This window comes from Harpia harpyja, chromosome 4, assembly GCF_026419915.1.
Source record: "Harpia harpyja isolate bHarHar1 chromosome 4, bHarHar1 primary haplotype, whole genome shotgun sequence".
Taxonomy (NCBI): Eukaryota; Metazoa; Chordata; class Aves; order Accipitriformes; family Accipitridae; genus Harpia; species Harpia harpyja.
Window position 1 is genome coordinate 63,915,427 of NC_068943.1, and position 22,363 is coordinate 63,937,789.

The following is a 22,363-nucleotide window of genomic DNA, read 5'->3' on the forward strand; positions in this document are numbered from 1 at the left end:
CTATTAAAAAATACAAAGAATACGGGAAAAAAAAAGCTTTAGCATTCTTTGTTATTTAAACGTGTTAGTGGCAACACATTTATAAAGAATCTTTGAAAGCTAGGTGTGAAACTGCTAAAGATCTCTGAATCTAACTTGCAAAACAAACTCAAGCTGCATCAATGCAGTGGGCTGATCAAATGTACTTAATTTATCTGCAGTCCAGAACTTCCACAGTATTAAAAACAACATATTAGCAGGAAAAAAAAAGGCAAACAAGTTCACACATCTATTACTACAATTTTCGTGGACCACCACTGTATACCACACTTTGTTCAAACACTTAGCTATAACAGATTATGCACCAAAAAGACATCATTCCATAAGAAACACATTATGGATACTACCAGTAACCATGGATATTATTACAGATTTAGTTAATCTAATGTTAATTAGAGGATTAAGCTGACAGTAGGGCTTTCAGTAGCTAACTGACAGAAAATCATAGTATTAAGCTCTAATTGTATTTATCTGGGACACCGTCGCAAGAAGAAATGCAGATACTGGCCAAATTGAAGTAAGCAAGGTAAAAGTAAGCTACTTGACATACATGGCAACATATATTTGAGAAGCACAAAATACATTAAAAAAAATAATCTGTTATGCATTAAGATTTAGGAAAAGTTTATAAAAATTGCCCCACCTTTCAGTGCAAGAAATGTATTCACTTACATAGTTAAGTTTTCCCTTTTTAATTGCAGCATGTTTTACATTATATGCATTACTTATCTAGACTTGCATTATTTATATATATTATTACTCTGAAATTTTCTTTATTCCACGTTTTCCTATTCTTAACTCCTCTGGCACCAGCCAAACATATCTGAATTCCAGAGTTATCAAAGATGAACTTGTGCAATTAAGTCTAGAAAAAATGGAGACTGAACATTGCCATAATCTGAATAAGGGAGACCTATATTCAGAAAATAACAACCTACGTACAGATGTGATATGAAACACAGCACTGGGGGCTCTATTCTTCATTGCCAAAATCATTCAGAGACACAAACTGATTTACAAAAAACGGCGTATCTGAGTTTAGAAGAAAAACTGAATACAGTAAAATACAACCTGTAGTTTTAAATAAGCTTTGCAAGATTTATCAGATGCAGATGAGTGCCAGGAAATGTTCATTTGCCAGTCTGAAGCAGTGCATTTCACTCTGTTGTAACTTTAGAGAGGAACTTGCATGGATTCAAGTTCATTGCTTGATGTTTTCCTCTTTCTTGATGCAGTGAAAGAATAGTTAGACACTTCACATTTACAGTAGTACCTGCAAGCACACAGATAGCATCCACAACCTTGCAATAGTTTGTTTGTATACATGTTATCAGAAAAATAGCGTTAGAAGCATACAATTCAAATCACAGTTCTGCCTTGAAAAATGTTTACTTAAAAGCTTTAAGTGACACTTTTCCTCCTTTTTTCAACTTAAGCATAGCACTTGGTGTATACGCAGTTTCACCATCTTGCCTAGTTGACAAGCAAAGTTAGTCATTTTCCTGTTTTTGTGGGTCAGCAATAGGGAAGAGGAAAACATTAAAAATAGGAAAATGTGATTCTAAAACCACAAAAAGTAGTAATGAGGACTCAAACAAGGAGTACCCAAAACAACTTCAACTCATATTTTGGAATTAATTAGATATAAAATTTCCATTTAGGCTGAGCTTTAATATGCAGTAAAAATATGGAAGAAAAACTGAAGCAACAACCAGTCAAAGCTCTTCCATGTCTCTGCCAATTGGGCATCACAGCTTCTGCAGACACAGGTATCTTCCATATTAAAGTTATCTAGCCTTCCAAGTTGTTGGCATTTTAAGCATGAATTTCTACCAGGGGTTCTGACAGTAGACTCATGATTTTTAAGTTTAATGGCCATTTCAAGTGTCACAAGCATAATAGAAGGAAGGAACCTGGTACTTCAAGCATTTGTAACTGTCCACTCTGAAGACCGAAATGCCAGTTTTATGAAAGAATACAGAAGCTGAGATGATGAAAAACAGATATTTTGTCACCCAAGAACAAACCAGTTCGGGTCCAAATAAAGGCACACAAAAGTAGTGAGTGGATGACATTTCTGTTGGTATGTATGTGACATAATACACTAGACTATGCAACTAGTATGTTTTATAACAATATTGAATGACACAGAATAAAAAACAATATGATACTGCAGAAACACATCCAGAAGACAGTACAGCGATAAAGAAGGTATTGATAACACAAATTTTACAGGGAAGGAAGAACAGTACTTGTAGTGAAAGACACCTAGCATAAACAGACGTCGTAAAGTAATTCTGTGTTTTAAGCTTGGATTTTTTACACCTTCCTGGCTTTTAACTTCATTTCTGAATTCTTACATGCATTGCCTATTAGCATTCAAGCTCCTTTTCATCAGTAACTTATATATTTTAAACTGTTTCTTCTGCTCCCACGATTTGGGATTTGATAAGACTATACTTTTAATGTTTAGATGTCTTACTAGTTTCTAGAGCTTAAATACATTGGTTTACAACTGCAAAGTACTACTGTCTCAGGCTTGTCAACAGCCTTACTTTGAGTACTCTAGTGCAAACTTCAGATAGGACTCAGTGTTTGAATTGATATATAACAGCACTACAACAATCATTCATCCTTAAAACTTAACAGGATTTAAAAAAAAAAAAAAAAAAAGTGATTCCAACCATGCCTTCCTGGCACTCCAGCAATCACATCTGAGAACTTAGTAAATTCTTCACTTTACCTTCTAAAGACACAGAGAAAAACAACTGATGGTTGATCTTTACCATGACCTGAAAGGACTGAGATAGAAGGCCACTGTAAGAACAAGTGGAGCTACTGTTTCCCCAGGATCTCTGGTTCATCTGGAATACCAAAGTTCTAAAAAGGGCACAATCATTTTGAGTTTTATCTAAGCTCTCCTAGCTTCCAAGCAAAACACCCAACTTTCATACACAATATAGCCAACTATGAAAATGATTAATTTTGTATTGGTTTGGTTTACACTTTGTCCAAAAAAAAAAGTAAACCAAACTAGTGTTAAAGGACCATAAAAGAAAACTCAGAGAAAGCCTGGAGTGTCACTTTTTCCAGTGTAGGTGTACAGTATGTATGAGGAGAATCTCAAAAAGGTATCTCAAAGGATTTTAAAAAGCTTTTCATTTCTGGTGACACATTTTTCCCTGAAATAAGCCACTTCCTTTCTAAAACCCACACAGTACCTCAGTGTCAAGATTCAGTAACTTCTCGAAGTCTGTGTATATATTTTTCTTACACAAAACACGGAAGTCTTAAATTCTCATTACTTTCCATGATTTAAGATATAACTATATCATCAGTCGTGTCAGATTTCAAACATTTCCATGCAGTAAAGAACATGTTCTCTTTGTCACAGACTGAATACATGCCATATCTGAGTATCATCAGGTGCAACGGGCTCTCACCACTACAGCAGGCATTTGAGAACTGTCATGTTACTGAAAAGTTAGCATAGCCAATTGAAGTTGAGGACAAAAACTTCTTCTGAGTTACCCAGGTACAAATAATGGATTTTCAAATGTGCGAAATCAAAGCATTAGAGCCTAGCATGACAAATAGAAGTAAAACCTCAGGGACCCTAAACTAATGAAAAATATATTGTACATCACCATTAAACTTCAGAATGTTTGCTACTCCAGGATTTCTTTGGAACTATCCCTATAAATAAAATCCAAGAGTATCAGTTTGGTTTTTCATTTAAGACTCCCAACTTCACTTGTCCATTAACCACAAAGCAGAAGTGATAAAAGTTATCTGTTAAAGCACAATAATCTGCATTCTGACACTTTGCACTAGGAAGCAGCTGCTATCACAGTGTCTATCTGTAGCATAAAAAGACAGAAGACAAATGAGTATTTGTCCATGGACTGAGAAACGCCCATCATTCTGAACCAAAACCAAACCTTGCTACATTCAACTAAGTGAAAAGAAAAAGCCAATTACATTAAGTCACATTGTGGTGATGTTCATGGGATTTTTATTTATCTTTTACTGGTGTAAAGCAAAAGTTAAGGAAGATATTTATACAGGAGAGGCAAAAAAAGAACTCTAGAAAATTGAAAGATTAACAACATTAACAAAACGCGCTAAGTACCTACTAATTTTACTTCTGGCTTGTATTCTTGAAACTGCCCACACTGTCTTAATAGCTATGTCAAAAACGTGAATACATGCAGTATTAATAAAATCACAAATCAAAAATAAATGCCAGTGAAGAAATACCTGCTTCTCTATTAACAGCTGCAAGCAAGGTAGTATAGTCCAATATTTGGAAAATTAGACTTAAGCTTGAGACCTGCGCTCTATTCCTAGATTATCTGGCATATCATGAGTAAGGCTTTTCAACTTCCTGTGCCTTACTTTCAAATTTGACTCTTTACTGTGAAGCTTGTTTCTTACTAAATATTTATACATATAGCCCTATAAAGGCCCTGGTTTTGGTGCTATTCCTGAGAAATTACCATAAAACAAAATAGCTAGCACTCCCACAAAGACAGCTCAACTACGGGAATGACTTCATTAAAAATAGACTAGATTCCTTGCTACCCCAACAACAAACACGCTCAGTTCACAGTAGTTTTTATTTCCTGCAAGGACTGCACATTTACAGACATCTGACCTCCTTCTTGTTCATGCATCACTAAAATCAAAAATCTTAGTGTCATAAAGTGGTTAACAATTCCGTTAATGGTGCCCAAAATGGAATAGAATCTAGCTCACTCACCAGTATCTGTATTTGTTCTGCAATACTAACACAAGCAAAAAGAAATGTAGTTTAGCCAGCAAAAGCAAGCAGAAATGAAACAAATATGCGCAGAACGCAGATCCTTTTGACTGAGGGTACCATTTTTACATAAGTATTTTTTAGAAATTTGAACTTTAAGAGAAGTTTCTCAGAGAACCCATAAATATTGGCTAAATTTCATCAAAAATCCTTGCTTACCTTGACGATAGTGAAAGCAAACTTATTACAATAGTGCATTTCAAATTGCAATCTCTGAACATCACTAATACCCACTGCTGAGATAGAAGCAAAGGACTCCTGAGAAATGCTACATATATCAAGAACATGTCACCAGTTAAAAAGAAATTTATATTAACATTTCATTCTTTGACTTTATGGACAAAAACACTCAAAATAGCCAACTGAAATATTAAAATAATGTCCATCTTTGTCAGCTATTATCTCCATGTATTGACATGATTATGAGTAAATATTTCACAAGCAACCCTTCCCTAAAATTTCCATATTCTCATTATAAAAAGAGTAAGACAAATTTCACTTCTTAAGCCTTCATAAGTCTGTAATTCTTAACAAATTGTTCATGAGTTCTCTTTCAAAATGTATCATTTTAATCTCTGCAGACTACAACCATTTTACAGGTTCTAGTCATCTTATTACTAGAAAGTTGTAGAGAAGGGCAATGGGTTATTTTCTAAAGGAATCCTACCAACACTAAGCATCCAAATCAATTATTTGACCAACAAACCACTGACATACCTCAGAAGTCATTGACAATTGTTTTTAAGTATGCAATGTAACATATGTCCACAGACCAGATAAAGAACACTTCCATGATGACATAGATACCAGAAACCCATGAACCATTTCATAAGAAACATTCATCTCAACAATCACCTAAAATCACAAATTGCAATTAGCTTTTACTTTTGGTAAAAATATATACTTCAACAAGCAGTCTGTACAAAGGAGCAACCGACTGTATAGTACAGCAATACTAAAATAGACACCCATTCCCACTGAACTGCATTAAGATAGCAATTTGGGAAGAACAAAAGAGCTTGCTTCAATAAATAAATAAATAAATAAATCACCATTGGCTTTGATTTTTGTTTTATCACATTGTTTTCTACTGCAGACTAAACACACCAGTTTCACCAAAAAAGTTTCTCTTCCCCACAAAAAATCCTGTAACGTCAAAACCATTAGCACACACAGAAGTATAGATAACTTGGACTAGTGGCATCTCCTCCTCATTTAAATGGCAGTTTGGACACAGTGAATTGAACATAAAATCTACTTAAGAGTTTACCAGCTGTCTACACTTCACACAAACTAAAAAAGGATGCAGGTTATCCATAAAAATTCAACTCAATTTCCAAAGAAACAAAAAAGTAGAGAAGCACCCCCTTTCAGCACTTTAGGAAGTTTATTTTTACTGCATGAATTACAATGTGATGAAATTTTTGCTTTGGTTTTTTTCTTCCAACCACAATTCATAATCAACATTTAATACAAAAACGTTTTGACAACTTTGAAAAGGTGAGCACTTTAGATTTGAAAGAGATGTGAATGATTGTGTGTATAACCCTAAACTACTGCCCTTGTATAAAGGCACTGTAATAAACTACATACATTTCATAAAGACAACCTATATCCTATCTTCATACAAATCTTTTATATAGCTATTCATTTTTGCAGTAGTAGTAGTTGCTTTTTAAATTTTCAGAAATTGTTGATTACTGAAAAATGTATTTGAATGACATGATTAGAGGAAATAGGGCAAAATACAAAACTGCAAAGACTACCTCACTGTACCAGTTAGTCTCTTAGAAATAAGATTTTGAAATACTATTGTGCAACAGTTCCAGAAATTCAAGTAGCTTGCTCCCTCTGAAGCTTAAGATCCTGAGAATTGTCTGAACAAGTCAATGAGAAATTACTCATATAGTTATTTCTGAATAAAAAGTAAAAAACAGGTATGTGAAGTTTTAATCCCATGGGTTTTTTTAAATTCGAAGCTTGTGCTCCTAACATTCTATACTTTTCTCAAAACAAAAGTGTTTTCTGTTGTAATTTAAAACCAGCTAAATATAATTACATTAAATCACACCCCAAGGGGTACAAAACATGAATCATTTTTGATATCCCAATGGGGGTTGTTATTTTCCTACGCTTCTCATACTTTGACTTTCAATTTGCCCTTGTTTTCCAAAACACGTTCAGATAGAAATCAGCTAGAAAAAGGAAACCTAAAAGAGAAAAATGGAACAGGTATTTAGAGACATTTTTAAGAATGCTGATTTTAAGAAATCACCTGTCGTAGTTCTAATTTCTACCGTAACAAAGAGCTTGAGAATTAACTTTAGACAGTTGCTTTTTTCGTATTTCACTGACGGCCTTTCCTTTTTAAAATCCAAATAAGCTTTAAAAAAATGCTATCAAAAAGATCTAAAAAAAAATTTACAAACCCATTTCTAATCACAAGCAAACTGGAGCCTCAGTATGGTATCTGAAGACACACTACTAGATGCCAGTTTTTGCCTTACTTTCTCCAAAGGAATCTTCCATGGAAAGAAGTATGCCCATGCAAACCTAGACAAGAACTGCAGCCTGTTTCCACAATAGATACAATCATTACAGAACATTCAATCACAACTCTATTTCTGTCAGATAAGTTAACAAGAAATTGTAATTAAGTCAGTCCTTTAAGAATATGCATTTTATTTAGGTACATAAAGCAACGTCTGGAAGTCAATTCTGTATTAAAAATATTCAGCAGCCACTTAAAAATTATGTACAAAATAAACTTAATACAAAATATCCTAGGAGTATACAGTCTGAATACCAGAAGTAGTATGTCTATGTAGTTTAATATTGTCTTTTTTATGTCCATATGCAAACACAGGCACAAGTACTTTGCAATGTTAATATGTGAATTCCAAAACAAGTAACAAAATTAACCCGTATTAGACAAAGATACACACTAGATGTGAAATGGGGGAAAAAAGTTATATACATACATCAATAAAATAAGCTCACTGTGTTAAGCATAAAATAGACAGATTCAGTTAACAAGAATTCTAACATTCATTAAGCAGAAACACTTCAGTGCAAAGGCCAAACACAGACTTGTTATACAAAAATGCCACATACCATAATATCATGCAGTATCCTAAGACAAACCTGTCATTATGACACAAACCCAGTTCTCAGTAAAGAAATTAAGGAATAATTAAGGAAATTATTAAAATACCCGTTTCATTTAAAAAGCAAATACAGTAATACATTACCTTTTGTTTATAAAAACAAAACTGTTAAATTTTCCAAGCATGGAAATAAATAATCTCTGCTGAAAATTAATTGGAATACAGGTTTATCCACCACTTAGGCACCTTCTGCAGTGCTCAGCCTGCAGGTCTGTACTAATTCAAGGCTCACTTCAGGATTCAGGTTTGCGAACTGAAGAAAAATCCCTCCCTTATTCCTTACACAGTGAACAGCATGTATTGCTTCTTCAAGACCACTAACAACACTGAGACAAATGCAAATGAAAAAGTATTTATATATGAAAATCTAGCTACCTAACAAGATCCAAAGTTGTCTACTAAGGTATCAATCCCACAGTAAGATCCGCGATAAACATATAATGCTCATGCCCTCTGGCTTCAGTCACTTGTTCGAACTTTAATCTGCATGAAACCTATGGCAAAACTGAGCTCCAGGTACTACACATTGCCACCTACTACTTGTACATACTTTCCAATGGAATCCATAGCACATACATTTAGGTGTATGTCCAGTTCAGGCTCCAGAATTTTTAAAAATGCTAAGAAGTTTTATGCAAAGAAGAGCAGCCAGGGGAATGGGAAAACAGACCAAAACCAAAGAGAAGTTCAACAAGAATAAGAGAAAAAATTCAGAGGGAAAACCAAAGCTATTCAATGAAAATTTAAAAAAACCCGCATGTATTAGAAATCTCTACATACGTTAATTAGGGCCTCAAGAGTATTTGGAACATAAGAAAGCGAAACCACCTAAAAAAACACCAGGTATGACGATGCCAAACTTTGCACTAACATTTTACTTTTAAAAGTTAGAATTTCTCTACTAGAAGAATACACACATTTCTGGAAAAACTGAACTTCACTTATAAACTCTCCAAATAGGACATTTTGCCTCAGTGGAAAAACAGACTTGGCCTTTTATGCAGTGGGAAGTTAATATTTGGACTAACTACAGAGAAACTGATCACTGAAAAGCATTTTATATTGTCCAAAAAGCAGAATTTGCTATTAAGACTAATTAATAAAACAACCAGTATACAATCAGTACCAGCCAGACTTCTACAGGAAGTCCTCTGAGGAAATAAACCAATTATGCTCCTGCTCATGAACTTATCAGATCATAGTATGTACACTGGATTGTATTATTTACACTTCAATGCTTTAAGGCACTCAAAATAGGCAAGGATACAGATGGCTGGATTAACATGTCAACTAGAACATAAACACTGCAGCACTGTCATATAAAATTTTTATTAGCAAGGGTAAGAAACATTAATTTCATTCAAAAGGTCAGAGGTCACACTGCTCATAGTCCTAAATGACAATAGCATCAACTAGACAAACAAACAAACAAAATATACAGAACATGGATTTTGTACCTGAGAGCACTGGAAGATGTTTTATTTTTTATTTAGAAACAAAATTGTAGTGCAACCTGAAGTCAGGAATAAACCTAGTTTTTGCCTTCTTTTTGATGTAACATGCTCAATAAAAATTAGATTAAAACAAGATGAAAATTGTATCTACTGTTTCATACTAGCTGCCAAACTTAGCATGAATAAGTGTATGGCACTATATGAACAAACATATTTTTCTAGTTGCAGCAGTACCTTTATTGCACTTCTTGCTGTTCAGCATCTAAAATACTGACATTGACACTGGAAATATATTAAAAGTAGTAATGTGTAGTAAAAGGAAAATTGAAACATACATGCAGTAACTAATCTGACTAACAGGGGCACCACAATCTAGTAATTATCAGATAAAAAAATAAATCCAGAATGTCCTGATTCTGATCTTCCATCTAAAGATTCAAAGTAACAGCAATGGGTGCAAACAGTAGAAGACACTATATTTCCATTACTAAAGGAAGCTTTCTTCAAAACAGACAAGAGGCAGACACAAACAGCACTTACACTTTGCCCAAATTTTTTTTCCATTGAGCAAAGACTCTCATGCTAAAGTTGAAAGAACTGTTATTCCAATACTTTTCTGAAAGACTTGAGAATAAACCATAGAATGCTAGTGAAACTTCTCATGAAATACACGCAACAAGTATATGCTTACAAAATAGCTGTTTTAAAATTCTGAATATCATGTTTTGACAGCTGATTGGAGAGGAGGAGAACACAATTTTAATTGCTTGCTCCCCTACAAATTTGGTCCTATCAAAAACTATACATGTCCTACCACAGCTAAAACTGTCAAAACCTGAGGTTAGTGAGGCTTTTAAAAACTAAAGGTATTTCTGTTGTAATAGTAATCAGTATAAAGATAGAAGAGAATAATGACATTGACTGGAAATATCAATTACAAGACTAGCAGTTTAATAACATACCTTATGAGAAAATCTAACTTTAAGAACATTTAATAAAACAGTCGTAATATGAACTAAGGCTCCCACTCCCCAAACTGTACACCATATAGCACAACTAAACTACTTTACAAAATAATAATTCAGTGTTCTTCCCAATGAACTGTATCTTCAATACCTAGAGCTGTTTCAAGAAGTCTAATGGTGTTTATAGAATTTTGTACATACAATATCTATATACTAAAGTTCAAGACTTTGCAAAAGTTCAAAATGTTAAATTGTCAGTGAAAATTAGGCAAAAATAAAGATACTCAGTGCAACAGCTTAAAAGTTCACATACAAATTTGCTACCAGTGAGAACTGTAACATGTCAGTTAAAAAAATAAAAAAATTCAATTCTGTAGTATAAATAGGTCCTAAATAATGAATTTTTTTTTAATATACCAAGCTATAAACATGATTTTTTTTTTTTCCTTTTTTTTTGCACTACTGTCTTGTAAAAGCCCTTTTTTGGTTAGCTTTCACAATATCATCAGGAGAAGCTGATTTGAAGTCAAATGGTGTTATGGTTATTATAGGACCAGTTTCCTTAGGTTTTACGTCTTGTACTTGTCTACTGTATAGGAAAGCTTTATGTATACCAATTGTGCGCCGCTTATAACCTTTTGGAGGATAACGGAGACACAAGGTTAAAGCAAAAGCTGACGGTCTTGCACACAGCGCCTTCATCCATGAAAGGGACAAATCCTGCCTCTTAGGAATAAGCCCTCTTCTGGGTTTTTTATTTGTTTTGGCAAAACCAGAACATTTTCCTTGTTTTTCTTTTAAAAGTTTAGTTTCAGGGCTTAAGATATTTGACTGTCTCACCACATTTTGTTCTGCAGATACATCTGCATTTTTTACAAGGACACTTAAATCAATGTTAGTTCTTTCAGAGGGCCTCAATTCAGTTACACTGAGCATGGGGAAGTCTGTCTGTTCTTGAGTTTTATCTATTTCGATAGTCTCTGCTATTAAATCTGAGAGTGATAAATTCTCAACCTCCTTTAGTGGAGAAACTTTAGAGAGGACTAGAGAAGACAAAGATCCTGTTAGCTCTGGCATCCCACATGAAGTTTGGGGTTGACTTACTAGTTGTGATAATGGTGAGGTTCCCAATTTCATATCAGTGAGACTTGCTATTGACTGGGTATAAAGATCAATCAAAGAATAACAGTGGCTAGCACTACTTTCCTGGTGCTCCTGAAGTAAGTCAGCCAATGATGTACTTCCAGACCTTAACACTGACAAAGCAGCCATGTCTGAAGAGGGGCTTTCTTGTTTTCTACTTTGCACAAGTGAAGAAGAATTTTCAAGAAGTTCATTCTTCCTATTTACAGTATGACTGACTTCGTTAGCAAGAGCCAATTTTCCTAAAGCACTTGTTAAACATGGAGGACTGTAAAAATCTGCATTACTATTACAATCAGAAGGACTTGAGGAAACAAGAGGAATGCTGTCTTCAGGACTCAGAGAATCACAAACCACATTCTGCATCAGCAAGGATTTCAAGTCCTGTGTTTCATTGCATTCCAACTTCTTAAAGGAAGACTTTCCAGATGGGTTACTTCCTATGCTAAAGTGAACATCTTCACTGTCAGGAATCGAACTTACTGCATTAGCACTTTCTTGTAGTTGATTCTCTGCCTGTTTATTCATGGGTTCACAAAATGATCCTTTACACAAATCATCACTGAAAGAAGATGACAGAACAAACGAAGGGGATTTCAATCCTTTCCTTTCAGATGAAGGTATATTGGATTTTTCAGCATTAAGGAGCATTTTGTCATTTGTAACTAAAGAGTAACAAGCGGAACCACTTTTGGCTGTCAAGTTTCCAAACCCAGGTTTGTTGGTGTTGTCAGCAACATTTTCTACTGCACAAGAGAAATTGTCTGTATCAATACACATTTCCAGAGAACAAAATAAGTCTCCTTACCTTACAATAGCCAGTAATTTTCAGATGGAAGTGCAGTCACAATGAAATATCCAATTTTTTTTTTAAAGTAGACAGCAGCAACAAAAAAAAAAAAAAATCAAGAAACATGAAAAGGCATTTAATTACTAAGTGTTATCCGAAGATATGCAATGTTCTACAATTAAATTACAAGTATATACTGAAATACCTAAGAAACTTTAAGAATCAGCAAAGAATGCCAGTAAAGATTATGAACATTTAAACATAAATCAAAATAAGTTACTGTATAGACGCTCCCAAAAAAAGGGAGGTATTAGGGATGACAGATGTCAGTTCACCAAACAAATAATGAAAGTGCATAAAACTTAAAGACATTGTCCAACTTTTAGGACATGTATTCATTCAGCTAAGTCAAGTATTAGAAACCAGAAGTTTACTGTGAAGTGCAGATGGTTGCAGTTTGAATTTAAGCTGACACTAAGGTTTTATTTTGACTTCTAGCTCAAGAAAAGCTACTGTTTCCTTTAAATGTTTTTAGAACACAGAAATAGAAGAGTAAGTTGGTCTTTTTTTAATTTTCTAATAAATGACTAAGGCATCTTCACAGCTTGTAAAGCCAAAATTAAACTGTACATAGAAATGAATCATCTTGAATGTAAACAATTAAATAGAAGTATACCTTTTGTTGTGTTTCCTACAATCACAGCGTTCTCATTCTTGGTCTTCACATTTTTCTTACTGCCTTGTGAAAGCACAAGATCCAAAGCCTTCTGTACATCAAATTTACTATCCAGTACTGCTTGCACCATTGTTTGCTCTGGCACAGACTCTGCCAAAACTTCTCTCATTTGATCAAGGCATGAATTAAGACGGGCTAAAAGAGACATATTACTGTTACAAGCTGCACAAAAAAGCGTCTTAAGCGGCCTAACCACTAGCACCACACATCTGATTAACAAAAACAGAAGAAAAATATCACAGCAAGAGATAAAACCTTTAGAAATTAATTTCAATCTCACTTATTGCCATGATAAACTTTGCCTCCAAACCCTGCAGAATATTTGACTAATTTCAAATATTGCTATAAGGAACATATCACTGACTGGTACTTATTAGTCTATAGAAGTATTTCAATATTGAGATTTTATGTTGTAAAATTAACTGTCTTCACTGCAGAGAAGTAATACAAATAGTCACCTTAAAATTATCCAAAGTAATTTAGTAAGTCAACGTGGAATCCCACTGAACAACACATTTTCAGTGTTTACAGATGCTATAATTAATACCCAAAGTAAAACAGCATTTTCGGGGGCCTGAGGCCTTAACAACAGAAAACTCTGGATCAACACGCCAGGTTTGAAACTACCTGAAATCTTTAACTTTCCTAAAACTGTAGTATGTTTTTTGGCTGATAAAAATCAATTTTCTTTGGAGCATATTTCTGCAACTAGTATAAGCCTTGACTAAGATAAGTTTCTTAAGTCTTGACTTGCCACACAAGAGACTGAAAATTCACCAGGCTGTCACTCACTGGAAGTAGTGCGCTGATCAGACATACAAACACAAGAGAACAGAAGAAAATCTTCCTGAATATCACAGTGTCTGCCAGTTCAGGTTTTAGAAAACAGGAACTGACCAACAGGAAGATGACTACAGATTCTTTATTTGAACACCTCCTCAAAGATGGTGACATTTAAAGAACTTTGCTAAGGGAATTCAACACCACAGAATTCCAACTTCCTCAACATTACTTAAATCAGCACCCTCAACCCATAATCCAAATAGCAAGTCAAAGTTCTCCTGACATTTGCTCTGCAAAACAAGTACTGGTAGAGCCCTGTACATTGTGCTGGCTGGCCATTTTATTATCCAACACTCAGCAAGGACAATCTTGACAAACTCTTTGCAGACAGATTGACCGCAATCAGTAATTTTGTATTAAAGGCCAACACTGCACACTATACCAAACATAACAGGTCTTGTGGGACCACTGCTGTTTTCACAGTAGAAATGGTTATTTCTAGGTTTCTTTTCCATCTTTTTTTAGTCCAGAATATTACTTTCCTTCTTGTTTCAATACCAATTCTTAACTGATTGAGTCTGTCAAAAGCATTCTGAAAAGCCAGGGTACCGTATTGCTTAGATCACCTGTAGCAACATACTGGCCGATTCTTTCAAATTGCCCTCTACAGAATTATTTCCTGCTGTAAAAACATGTATATTACACCCCAATTTATCATATTTACCCATATGTCTATGCATTAGGATAGCTTCTTCCCATTTACTTGACATGGAATCTAGACTGTTTCTATTCTATCTATTGTTTCTGAATTTTCTGCAACTTGTTTTAAATACCAAATTTCATTCATGCGTTTTATTGTCTATTCATTCACCAACACACTTTATTCTGAGTTTATCAACATTTTAAAAATAACCCTGATTATTTCCAAATCATTAAAAACTAAGTTAACTATTAATACTTAGGAAAGAGACTTGTGAATCTTTTTCACAAAGCATGTAATTAAGCTACCAGGCAGAAAGTTTAAAAAAAAAAAAAAAAAAAAAAAAAGGCAAGTATTTTTTCCCCAACCACTCAGCTCAGAACTCGGCTTGTAATGTGGAATTCACGGCTGCAGGACTGAATGGAAACCAAAGAATTCAAATCAGGGTAAGAAAAGATTGTGGAGGATACAGGTATCTAAAGATATTGGCTACTGTTTCAAGGAAATGCATGACTTCGAAAACCTCTCAAATACTGCTAATTGCCATAATTCAGAATGCAATACAAGCAAAAGATCATTCTACAAATGCTCTGTTTCTAATACTCTTCCCTAAGCATCCATTTGCAGAGTCAAGCCCTTGAGCTACATGGATGCTTGGCCTGAGCCAGTACAGCTGTTCTTATGTCTGAATTTCATATCAAATCTCATTATTTCTAATAAGAAACTAGGAACATATTTCAATGCATGCAACCAAGTTACAAGTAGTATATGAAAGGTAGTTACGAACTTGAAGAATCACCACTGAAGCTATGCTCGTGAAGGGTGGTGTTCTACAAGATTATACAACTGTGAGCAGTGTCAGTCAAGTAACAAACATTAATGTAAGACTGTTTTAGTAAGTCCTTAATTCATAAAAGAGATTGTTCTGAGAATTATTTATTTTCTATAATTACCTCTATCAACTTCAGTCAGCTGATGATTGGATGTAAAATAATCAGCAGTATCATCTGCACCTTCATAGCCATATTCTTCTTCTAATGGTTCAGCAAATGTTGCTGGTTTGTCTCGTCTGGAGTAGATAAATTGAGCTGCTGCATTAGATAAAAAACAAAGTATTAAAAAAAAAAGTCAAACCTTTTTTCCTCCTCTAAAAACAAAACATATCTAAAGGGGAAAAAAAAAGTTAGGATGCTGACCTGTTGCAGTGGTTTGAGGGGGGGCAGGGCACAGAATGGGATACTACTGTACAATGACTACTAGCTGAAGACTGTACAGAGCATATAGCACTTTATGTTAGAATATAAATAAGTCATCATCACAGTGAAACCACAGGCTACGCAATATCCTTGTATCCATGTAATGCAATAATTCTGCAAAGTTCAGTATTCAAACAAAAGAATATACTACAGGTTTGAAAAATAGTATTTTCTATACCAAATTACCATCTATGGCCTAATGTCTTCAGAACTTTACTCCACAATTATTTTTTTTCACCTCAGTTACAAGTTAAAAAAAAAGATAGCATGAAAATATTTTGCTTTTACAGTATGGCACTGTCAAACTACTGATAACAATTTAATGGAGTTGAACACATTCTTCTCTTCTTGGAATTTCATTAGAAATCCAGCCCATAAGTTTAAAACGTATATTCACACAAAACTTTAAACAAATGCCTAATTCCACTCTGATTTAGCCACACATTAAGGCATATATAGATAAAACTTCTTGCTGAACATGAGCCCCAGTCATTACATACTCTCAGAAATGTATAAAATGTAAACAAATTTCCTTATGTTATGTAAGATTCTCCCCAGCTCTGAAATACATACTGAAAGCATATGTATACCCAGAAGTTAAGTAGTATAGCCTTAGCAACTATTTCCCAAATGCATACCATTTCATATTCAATCACCATAACTGAAGCAATATTAAAAGACTGCTATACAATCTACATCGCATTATTTTATAAATGAAGCTTATGTAAAAAGAATTCTTCGGAAAATTACTGTGCACAAGCAAGAATTAGTTTTGCAATGTAGCAGTTTATACTTGATTAAAAAGTAAACTTGATTAAAAAGGCTATCTTAATTCTTAGAACTTAATTCTTAGAAAAGGACTGAAAAATTCTGGCAATTAAACTTAAAAATTGAATGCAAGACAATCTGAATTTAAATCAGGGCTTGTGACTACATATAATAAAAACACACACCTAAATTTGCTTATGTAAAATCAACAAGATGACAGAGGAGCAGATTTTTAAAGACCTAATTAACTCAAGTACCTGTGGCCAGAGGTCACAAACTACATCACAGTTGCAGTGTATTTAGATCCAGCCTAGTTACCTGCAGCAGCACAGCTTCACATCAACATCAGCCATACTATTTCCAGGGCCTACTCGGGTCTAGAGACACTGCCACCAAATCCGGGGAAACCCTGAACTGATAATCTTGCTATAGATTTGACTGGAGAACACAACCTAATGGTTCTACAATTGGGTTGAATTCAGCTGGGCTAGGCCTCTCCAGTTACGTCCTACCTGAGCACACAGCATCACTATTTTTACACCTACTTTGCAACATTACAAATGCCAGAAGACTTATTAGCTCCGTATGATCTTGCATGAGAACAGAAGCCAGTGAGGACCAGTGCTGCATCCAACAATAAGACTCCCTTCCCCACATTTACTCAAAGTTGTGTAAAAGACATCAACTACCAGGTGCAGAATCACAACTCTTAAGCCCTGCTAGATCCTACTAACAATTTTAAAAGATACCAAATGTTTCAAGACTATCAACACATTCCCATAAACGAGATTTTTACATTATCAAGTACATTCTGACCATCCAAGATAATACACTTGTACAACTGAAGATATGCCCAGTTGTCTAATGTGACTTCCAAAAGTACAACAATGCTTATTAACACTACCTAACTGACTTTAACAGGATTACGGCCGCTAGGCACTTTTGAAAAGTTTCACTAGCTTTTAAATATTGTTTTATTCTCAAAATAAATATCAGAGTAGGAATCAATGGACAATGCTTATATGCAATCATTTGAACTAACCTGTTGAAGGAGAAATGCAATAATCATCTTCTACTGATTGGCCATACACATCATCATCTTCAAAGTCTATGAAGCAGAAACAGTAAGATTAGGCTGCACAGTTTCTAAATACTTCAATATTATAATTGAAAGGGTAGTTTTTACACAAGGTTTTAAGTAGTTATGCATCTCTAGTATTCCAAAAGTGCAGTTAAGTACTGTTTATTTACCTAGGTAAGAAATTCTAAGTTACAATAATATAATTTTAACATTTAATACTCTATGCATTAGGAAAACTGAAAATTTTCAAGAGCTGCCATGCTTCACACCTCCTCTTTCAGCATCTCCTTTGAAAGGCTGCCCTCGCAGTCCAAACCCAATTTTCTACAGTTGCACAAATCTTTACCCATGGCACTTCATATTTCTGCTTGACCTCTCAATAGTCTTAACCACAGACAGTTCAATTACAATTTCTACTCCAGCAACTCAGGATCAGCATTGCTACTCCACACCTACCTACTTCTCAGCTTGCTTCTCTGGTCTATCCTCAGTGCCATCTACCTTTCAACTCAAGTTCAGCAAGCAAAAACACAGTTCACAATTACCTTTGAATAGAAACATTGTTTCAGCCAAGCAGCAAGAATCTTATACAGTTACTTAAACATAACCATATACTGTCTCCATTAAAAAAAAAAAAAGTATCAGGAATCAGTTATCAGGAAACAAAAAGAGAAAGTAAATTAGCTCCCCCCAAATCCTAGTATTATGTGACTCTTGAAAAAAAAAAATTCTAATTTTCACTGCGTAATAACAAAATACATGAAAAAAGTAATGAAATAATTTTACAGATATTACTGCATACACTTGGCAGTTTCACAAATAACATGTACTGTTTGTTGTTTTAAAAGAGCGAGAGAAAAAAGTAGCTAACAGCTAAAAAAAAAAAAATCTGCACTTTGATACCAACTTACAAACACTGTATCCATCTATAAAAGGCTCAGAATTTGGGGCATGAAAGGTTCATTTATCTCTCAACATGGACCAAGAAAATCAAAGTAAACTTAATTCTATAATCCACTGTAATTTTCAAAAAAAGTGCCAACCAAAAGCAGTAGCTAAAAGGGCTGGCATAAGTCTATGAAAAGTTTAGTGAAAGACCCAGGAAGCTACTTTGGAAATTAAGTACCACGGGATAAAGGAAACATATTATAGGCTTGTTTTGGTTGTTTGTCTTTAATAAAAGAGCATGTTGTTATCTACTTTTTGAGCATGTTGAAAAGAATACACTGTCTCCTGCTTCCATGCTAGGACGAATTAATCTATAAAAAGTCTAGAGAAGAGCTGTACGCTTTTTTCAAGGTAAGAACACTTTTTGTAGTTTGGCCAATACTTGGAGAGTGTCAAGGAGAACTCCAAGATGATTTCTGTGAATGGTTAACATTCGCAGTTAACAGTAAGTGAAATCAAGGTAAGTCTTGTCAGTGTGCATTACTTGAATCACTTGTATATCCCATACTGGTTTAACTTCTAGCCTAAGAAAAAGATATCTCAGTGAAAATAGCTCAGCTTGCATTGACCATAAAAATAATTATTTAAAAATGACAGAAATTACAGAGAATAGAGTACGAGCCACAGAAGCATTCCACAGTATCAGCAGCTGTATCACCAACATACTCTCAGCTGGAATATCACATTCTGATCACAATACCTCAAAAAGGAGAGAGTGGAAATAGAGTATGGTCAAATAAAGGCCACAAGATCTAAGGCCTCAGAAGCCTTCCAGGAAAGGAGGCTAAGAAATACTGCGAATATTTACTTTAGAAAGGAAACAAATAATTGTGCCAGACAAACCATTACAGAATCCTAAGTGGCATAAAAAGAACATATCGCATTATATTACATAAAAAAAAGAAGACACAAAAGTGTACTTCATTTGGGACAGAAATGATTGTATGTGACTACAAGAGTAGTATATGGTGTAAGCATAGAGATCACACATATACACACTTCTAATTAAACCTGATGTGTAATGCAACAGTAAAGTTTCAAATAGCAATAGCAACTTAAGCCTCACATGGCTACAGTGAATTACTATGTACCTCAGCAACCTCATTAAAAGAGATTGTAATGAGTGTACTAACACCAAAATGAATTCTGCAGATTGGGCACCCAACTTCACAGATGACAGAGATTCAGTTGAAATCAACACTTCAACCAATCTGTGATGAAGAAAATCTCTAGAGGATGAAAGAACGAAGCAGTAAAATCCCCAATCCAGTCTAAGATTTTGCCTCTATTAGTTAAATTTGCACTAGTAAAACCTGCAAGGTAGGCCACACAGATGTCATGGCTCACACGGATTTACATGACTTCCCCAACAATTCCAAGATCACAGTGCAAAACCCAGTCTGTGCTACTATAATACGCACACACATTGCACCTGTCCACTCAACAGCAAAAGACCAGAGGCAGACATAAGTATTTCGTGCAATTTTTGTATACAATCTGACAAAGCGAGGCAATAAAAATAGCTGCTGCCATACCAAAGGGTTTTTTAACATACCAAAATCAACTAGAAGTCTGCACTGTCCATTTTTCCACAGCTCAAGCCAATACAGACAAAACCACTGAGAAAAAAGGGTGCAATTTACAGTTTGCCTAAGTAAATGGGAGAGGGCACAAAGAAAGCTGGAGCACTGCAGGTCCGAGCAAAGTTCTTACATGAGACCCCACTCATTCCATGCAAGCTCAAGTAAAATATGACAGAAAGGTGTCTGAAAAACAGGTTCTTCCTTAGATGCTCAACTCCATCTTTAAGAACTACGTTTCTTCTACCAGGAACAGCTGTTGCCTCTTATCTATTACTACGGGCGAACATCAGCAAGCACTTGCTACAGTTAGACTGGGAACACAACCTTCTAAGCTTTACGTGACTAAAGAAGGGCGGGTTCGATTCTATCGAGACCGGTTTTCAAGTCACTCCCGCCCGCCTGGAAAGCCGTCAACTTCAGCAGCTTAAGGCAACGCAGGTAAACCCTGCCACGGCTCGGCCTGCGTGCCAGGCCCGCGCTTTCCCCGGGTGGAAGCTCCCGGGAGCCCCCGGCAGCAGGACGTAGCCCTGAAGGACGGCGGCGGCGCGGCCACGTGCGCCCGACCCGCCGCTCGGGCGGGAAACGGGGGGGGGTGGGGGAGCGGGGCGAGGCCTCGCAAGGAGCCTGGTCCAACCCCCGCGGAGAGGAGGGGAGGGGGCTGCTTCTCCCCTCCCACCGCCCTTGACAGCCCCCCGCGCCCTCCCCTCCGCCCTCCCCTCCACCCTCCCGCGGACACCGCCGCACACCGCCGCGGGGCGGAAAGGCCCGCTGGGGGAAGGGGTGCGGGCCGGGGGAAAGGGGCAAGGGGGAAGAGGGGGCGCGAAGGGACCGGCGGTTGGGGCGGCCCCTGCAGCTCTGCCGCCGCCTCCTGCTCGCCACTACCTTCGTCGTAGTTATAGCCTCGGACGTTCCTGTGCCGGGACATGATGGCGGCGGCCGCCTCGGTCGCCCGCGGTGGCGCTGGCGCGGCGGACCTAGGGCGCCATGTTAATGTCCGGCGGGCCTGGCGGAATCCCCCTGCGCAGGCGCGCCGGGCACCCTTCCGCCCTCATCGCGCTGTCGCGCATGCGCGGCTTCTCCCGCCTTGCCCGGCCGCTTCCTGGTCGGCCGGCAGAGCACCCTAAGGCGCTGTCGCCCCGCCCCTGCGCCCGGCCGTTTTCACGTCAGCGGCGGGAGCGGCCGAGGGGCTGGGGTGACCGCTGGGCGCCAGGCCTGGGCCTCGCGCCGCGCCCTGCGCCCCTGGCTTCCTCGGAGGCTGTGAGGGAACAGCCGCTGCGTGCCGCGCTCTGGGAGGTCTTTGCGCGAAGCCTCCGGTGGCTTCGTGCTCAGCCCGGCGCAGAGCAGGGCAGGCCCGGCCCGGCCCGGCCCAGGGTAACGCCAGTAGGCCTCGTCTGCCCCCCCACAGGGAAACATCCCCGTCTTCGCGGTGCTGCAGCCGGCACTGAGAGTGCCGGCATCCAACCACCCCGCTATGAGCGCTGCCATCGAGTGTGATCCTACAGTCGGGTGCAGTCTTGGGGGCATTGGCGTGCAACCCTTATTGCTGTATCGTTATTCACACCTTAAACTTAAAACGTGATAAACTGCTGCAAGCATATGTGCGTGTGTGTAAGCAAGAGTATTTAAGATTATTCAAAACGGTTACATTATTGATGACAACATAGCATTCTGGGTTGGCCTAAGTTCACTGAAGGGTATGCTCATTTAAACACACTCTCAAAATACCGTTTCCGTATTTGTGTACCACCACAGGAGCAGAGTTTGAAAGGCTTTGAAATTAACTACAAGTTTTTTTCAGTTCTGGATCTGAAACAGCTCAAATTGACCTGGCTTGTTGGCCACCAGTAGCCATTACAATCCAGTGACTGATGAGTGGCCAGGATTAGATGAGCTGGCTGTAGGTAAACACAAACTGTATTAATTAGCATTGCTATTGGCAGTGTTAAGCAGCAAAATGTCAAAGCATTAGGTTCCATGGAGGTCTTGATTTGACTTCATTGGCACATTACTGTAGGCACCATCTAAAACTGCATTTCAGCCTACAAGTGCTGTTGCAGTGCCAAGGGATCGGGTTGTCAAGAAATGTCCTTACAGCTACTCCACTGATTGGGTCAGAGAGGGAAGGACA

The 22,363-nt window shown here is 36.9% G+C and overlaps 1 protein-coding gene across 3 annotated transcripts in view; it reads right to left on the reverse strand.

Annotated features, from left to right (window-relative positions):
• HBS1L (HBS1 like translational GTPase) overlaps positions 1-21,278 on the reverse strand; it is a 65,470-nt gene extending 44,192 nt beyond the window's left edge. The window contains exons 1-5 of one of the 3 annotated variants that reach the window (XM_052784426.1): positions 21,118-21,278; positions 17,666-17,731; positions 15,553-15,690; positions 13,057-13,251; positions 7,527-12,336 (exon numbers count right to left, since the gene is read on the reverse strand). In XM_052784426.1, coding sequence (XP_052640386.1) covers positions 10,907-12,336; positions 13,057-13,251; positions 15,553-15,690; positions 17,666-17,731; positions 21,118-21,160 — 1,872 coding nt within the window. In that variant the 5' untranslated portion in view covers positions 21,161-21,278 and the 3' untranslated portion in view covers positions 7,527-10,906. Of the gene's footprint in view, positions 1-7,526; positions 12,394-13,056; positions 13,252-15,552; positions 15,691-17,665; positions 17,732-21,117 lie in introns of those variants that run through there. The other 2 variants (XM_052784425.1, XM_052784424.1) reach the window with 2 other exon arrangements.
• Between the last annotated feature and the right edge of the window lie 1,085 nt (positions 21,279-22,363).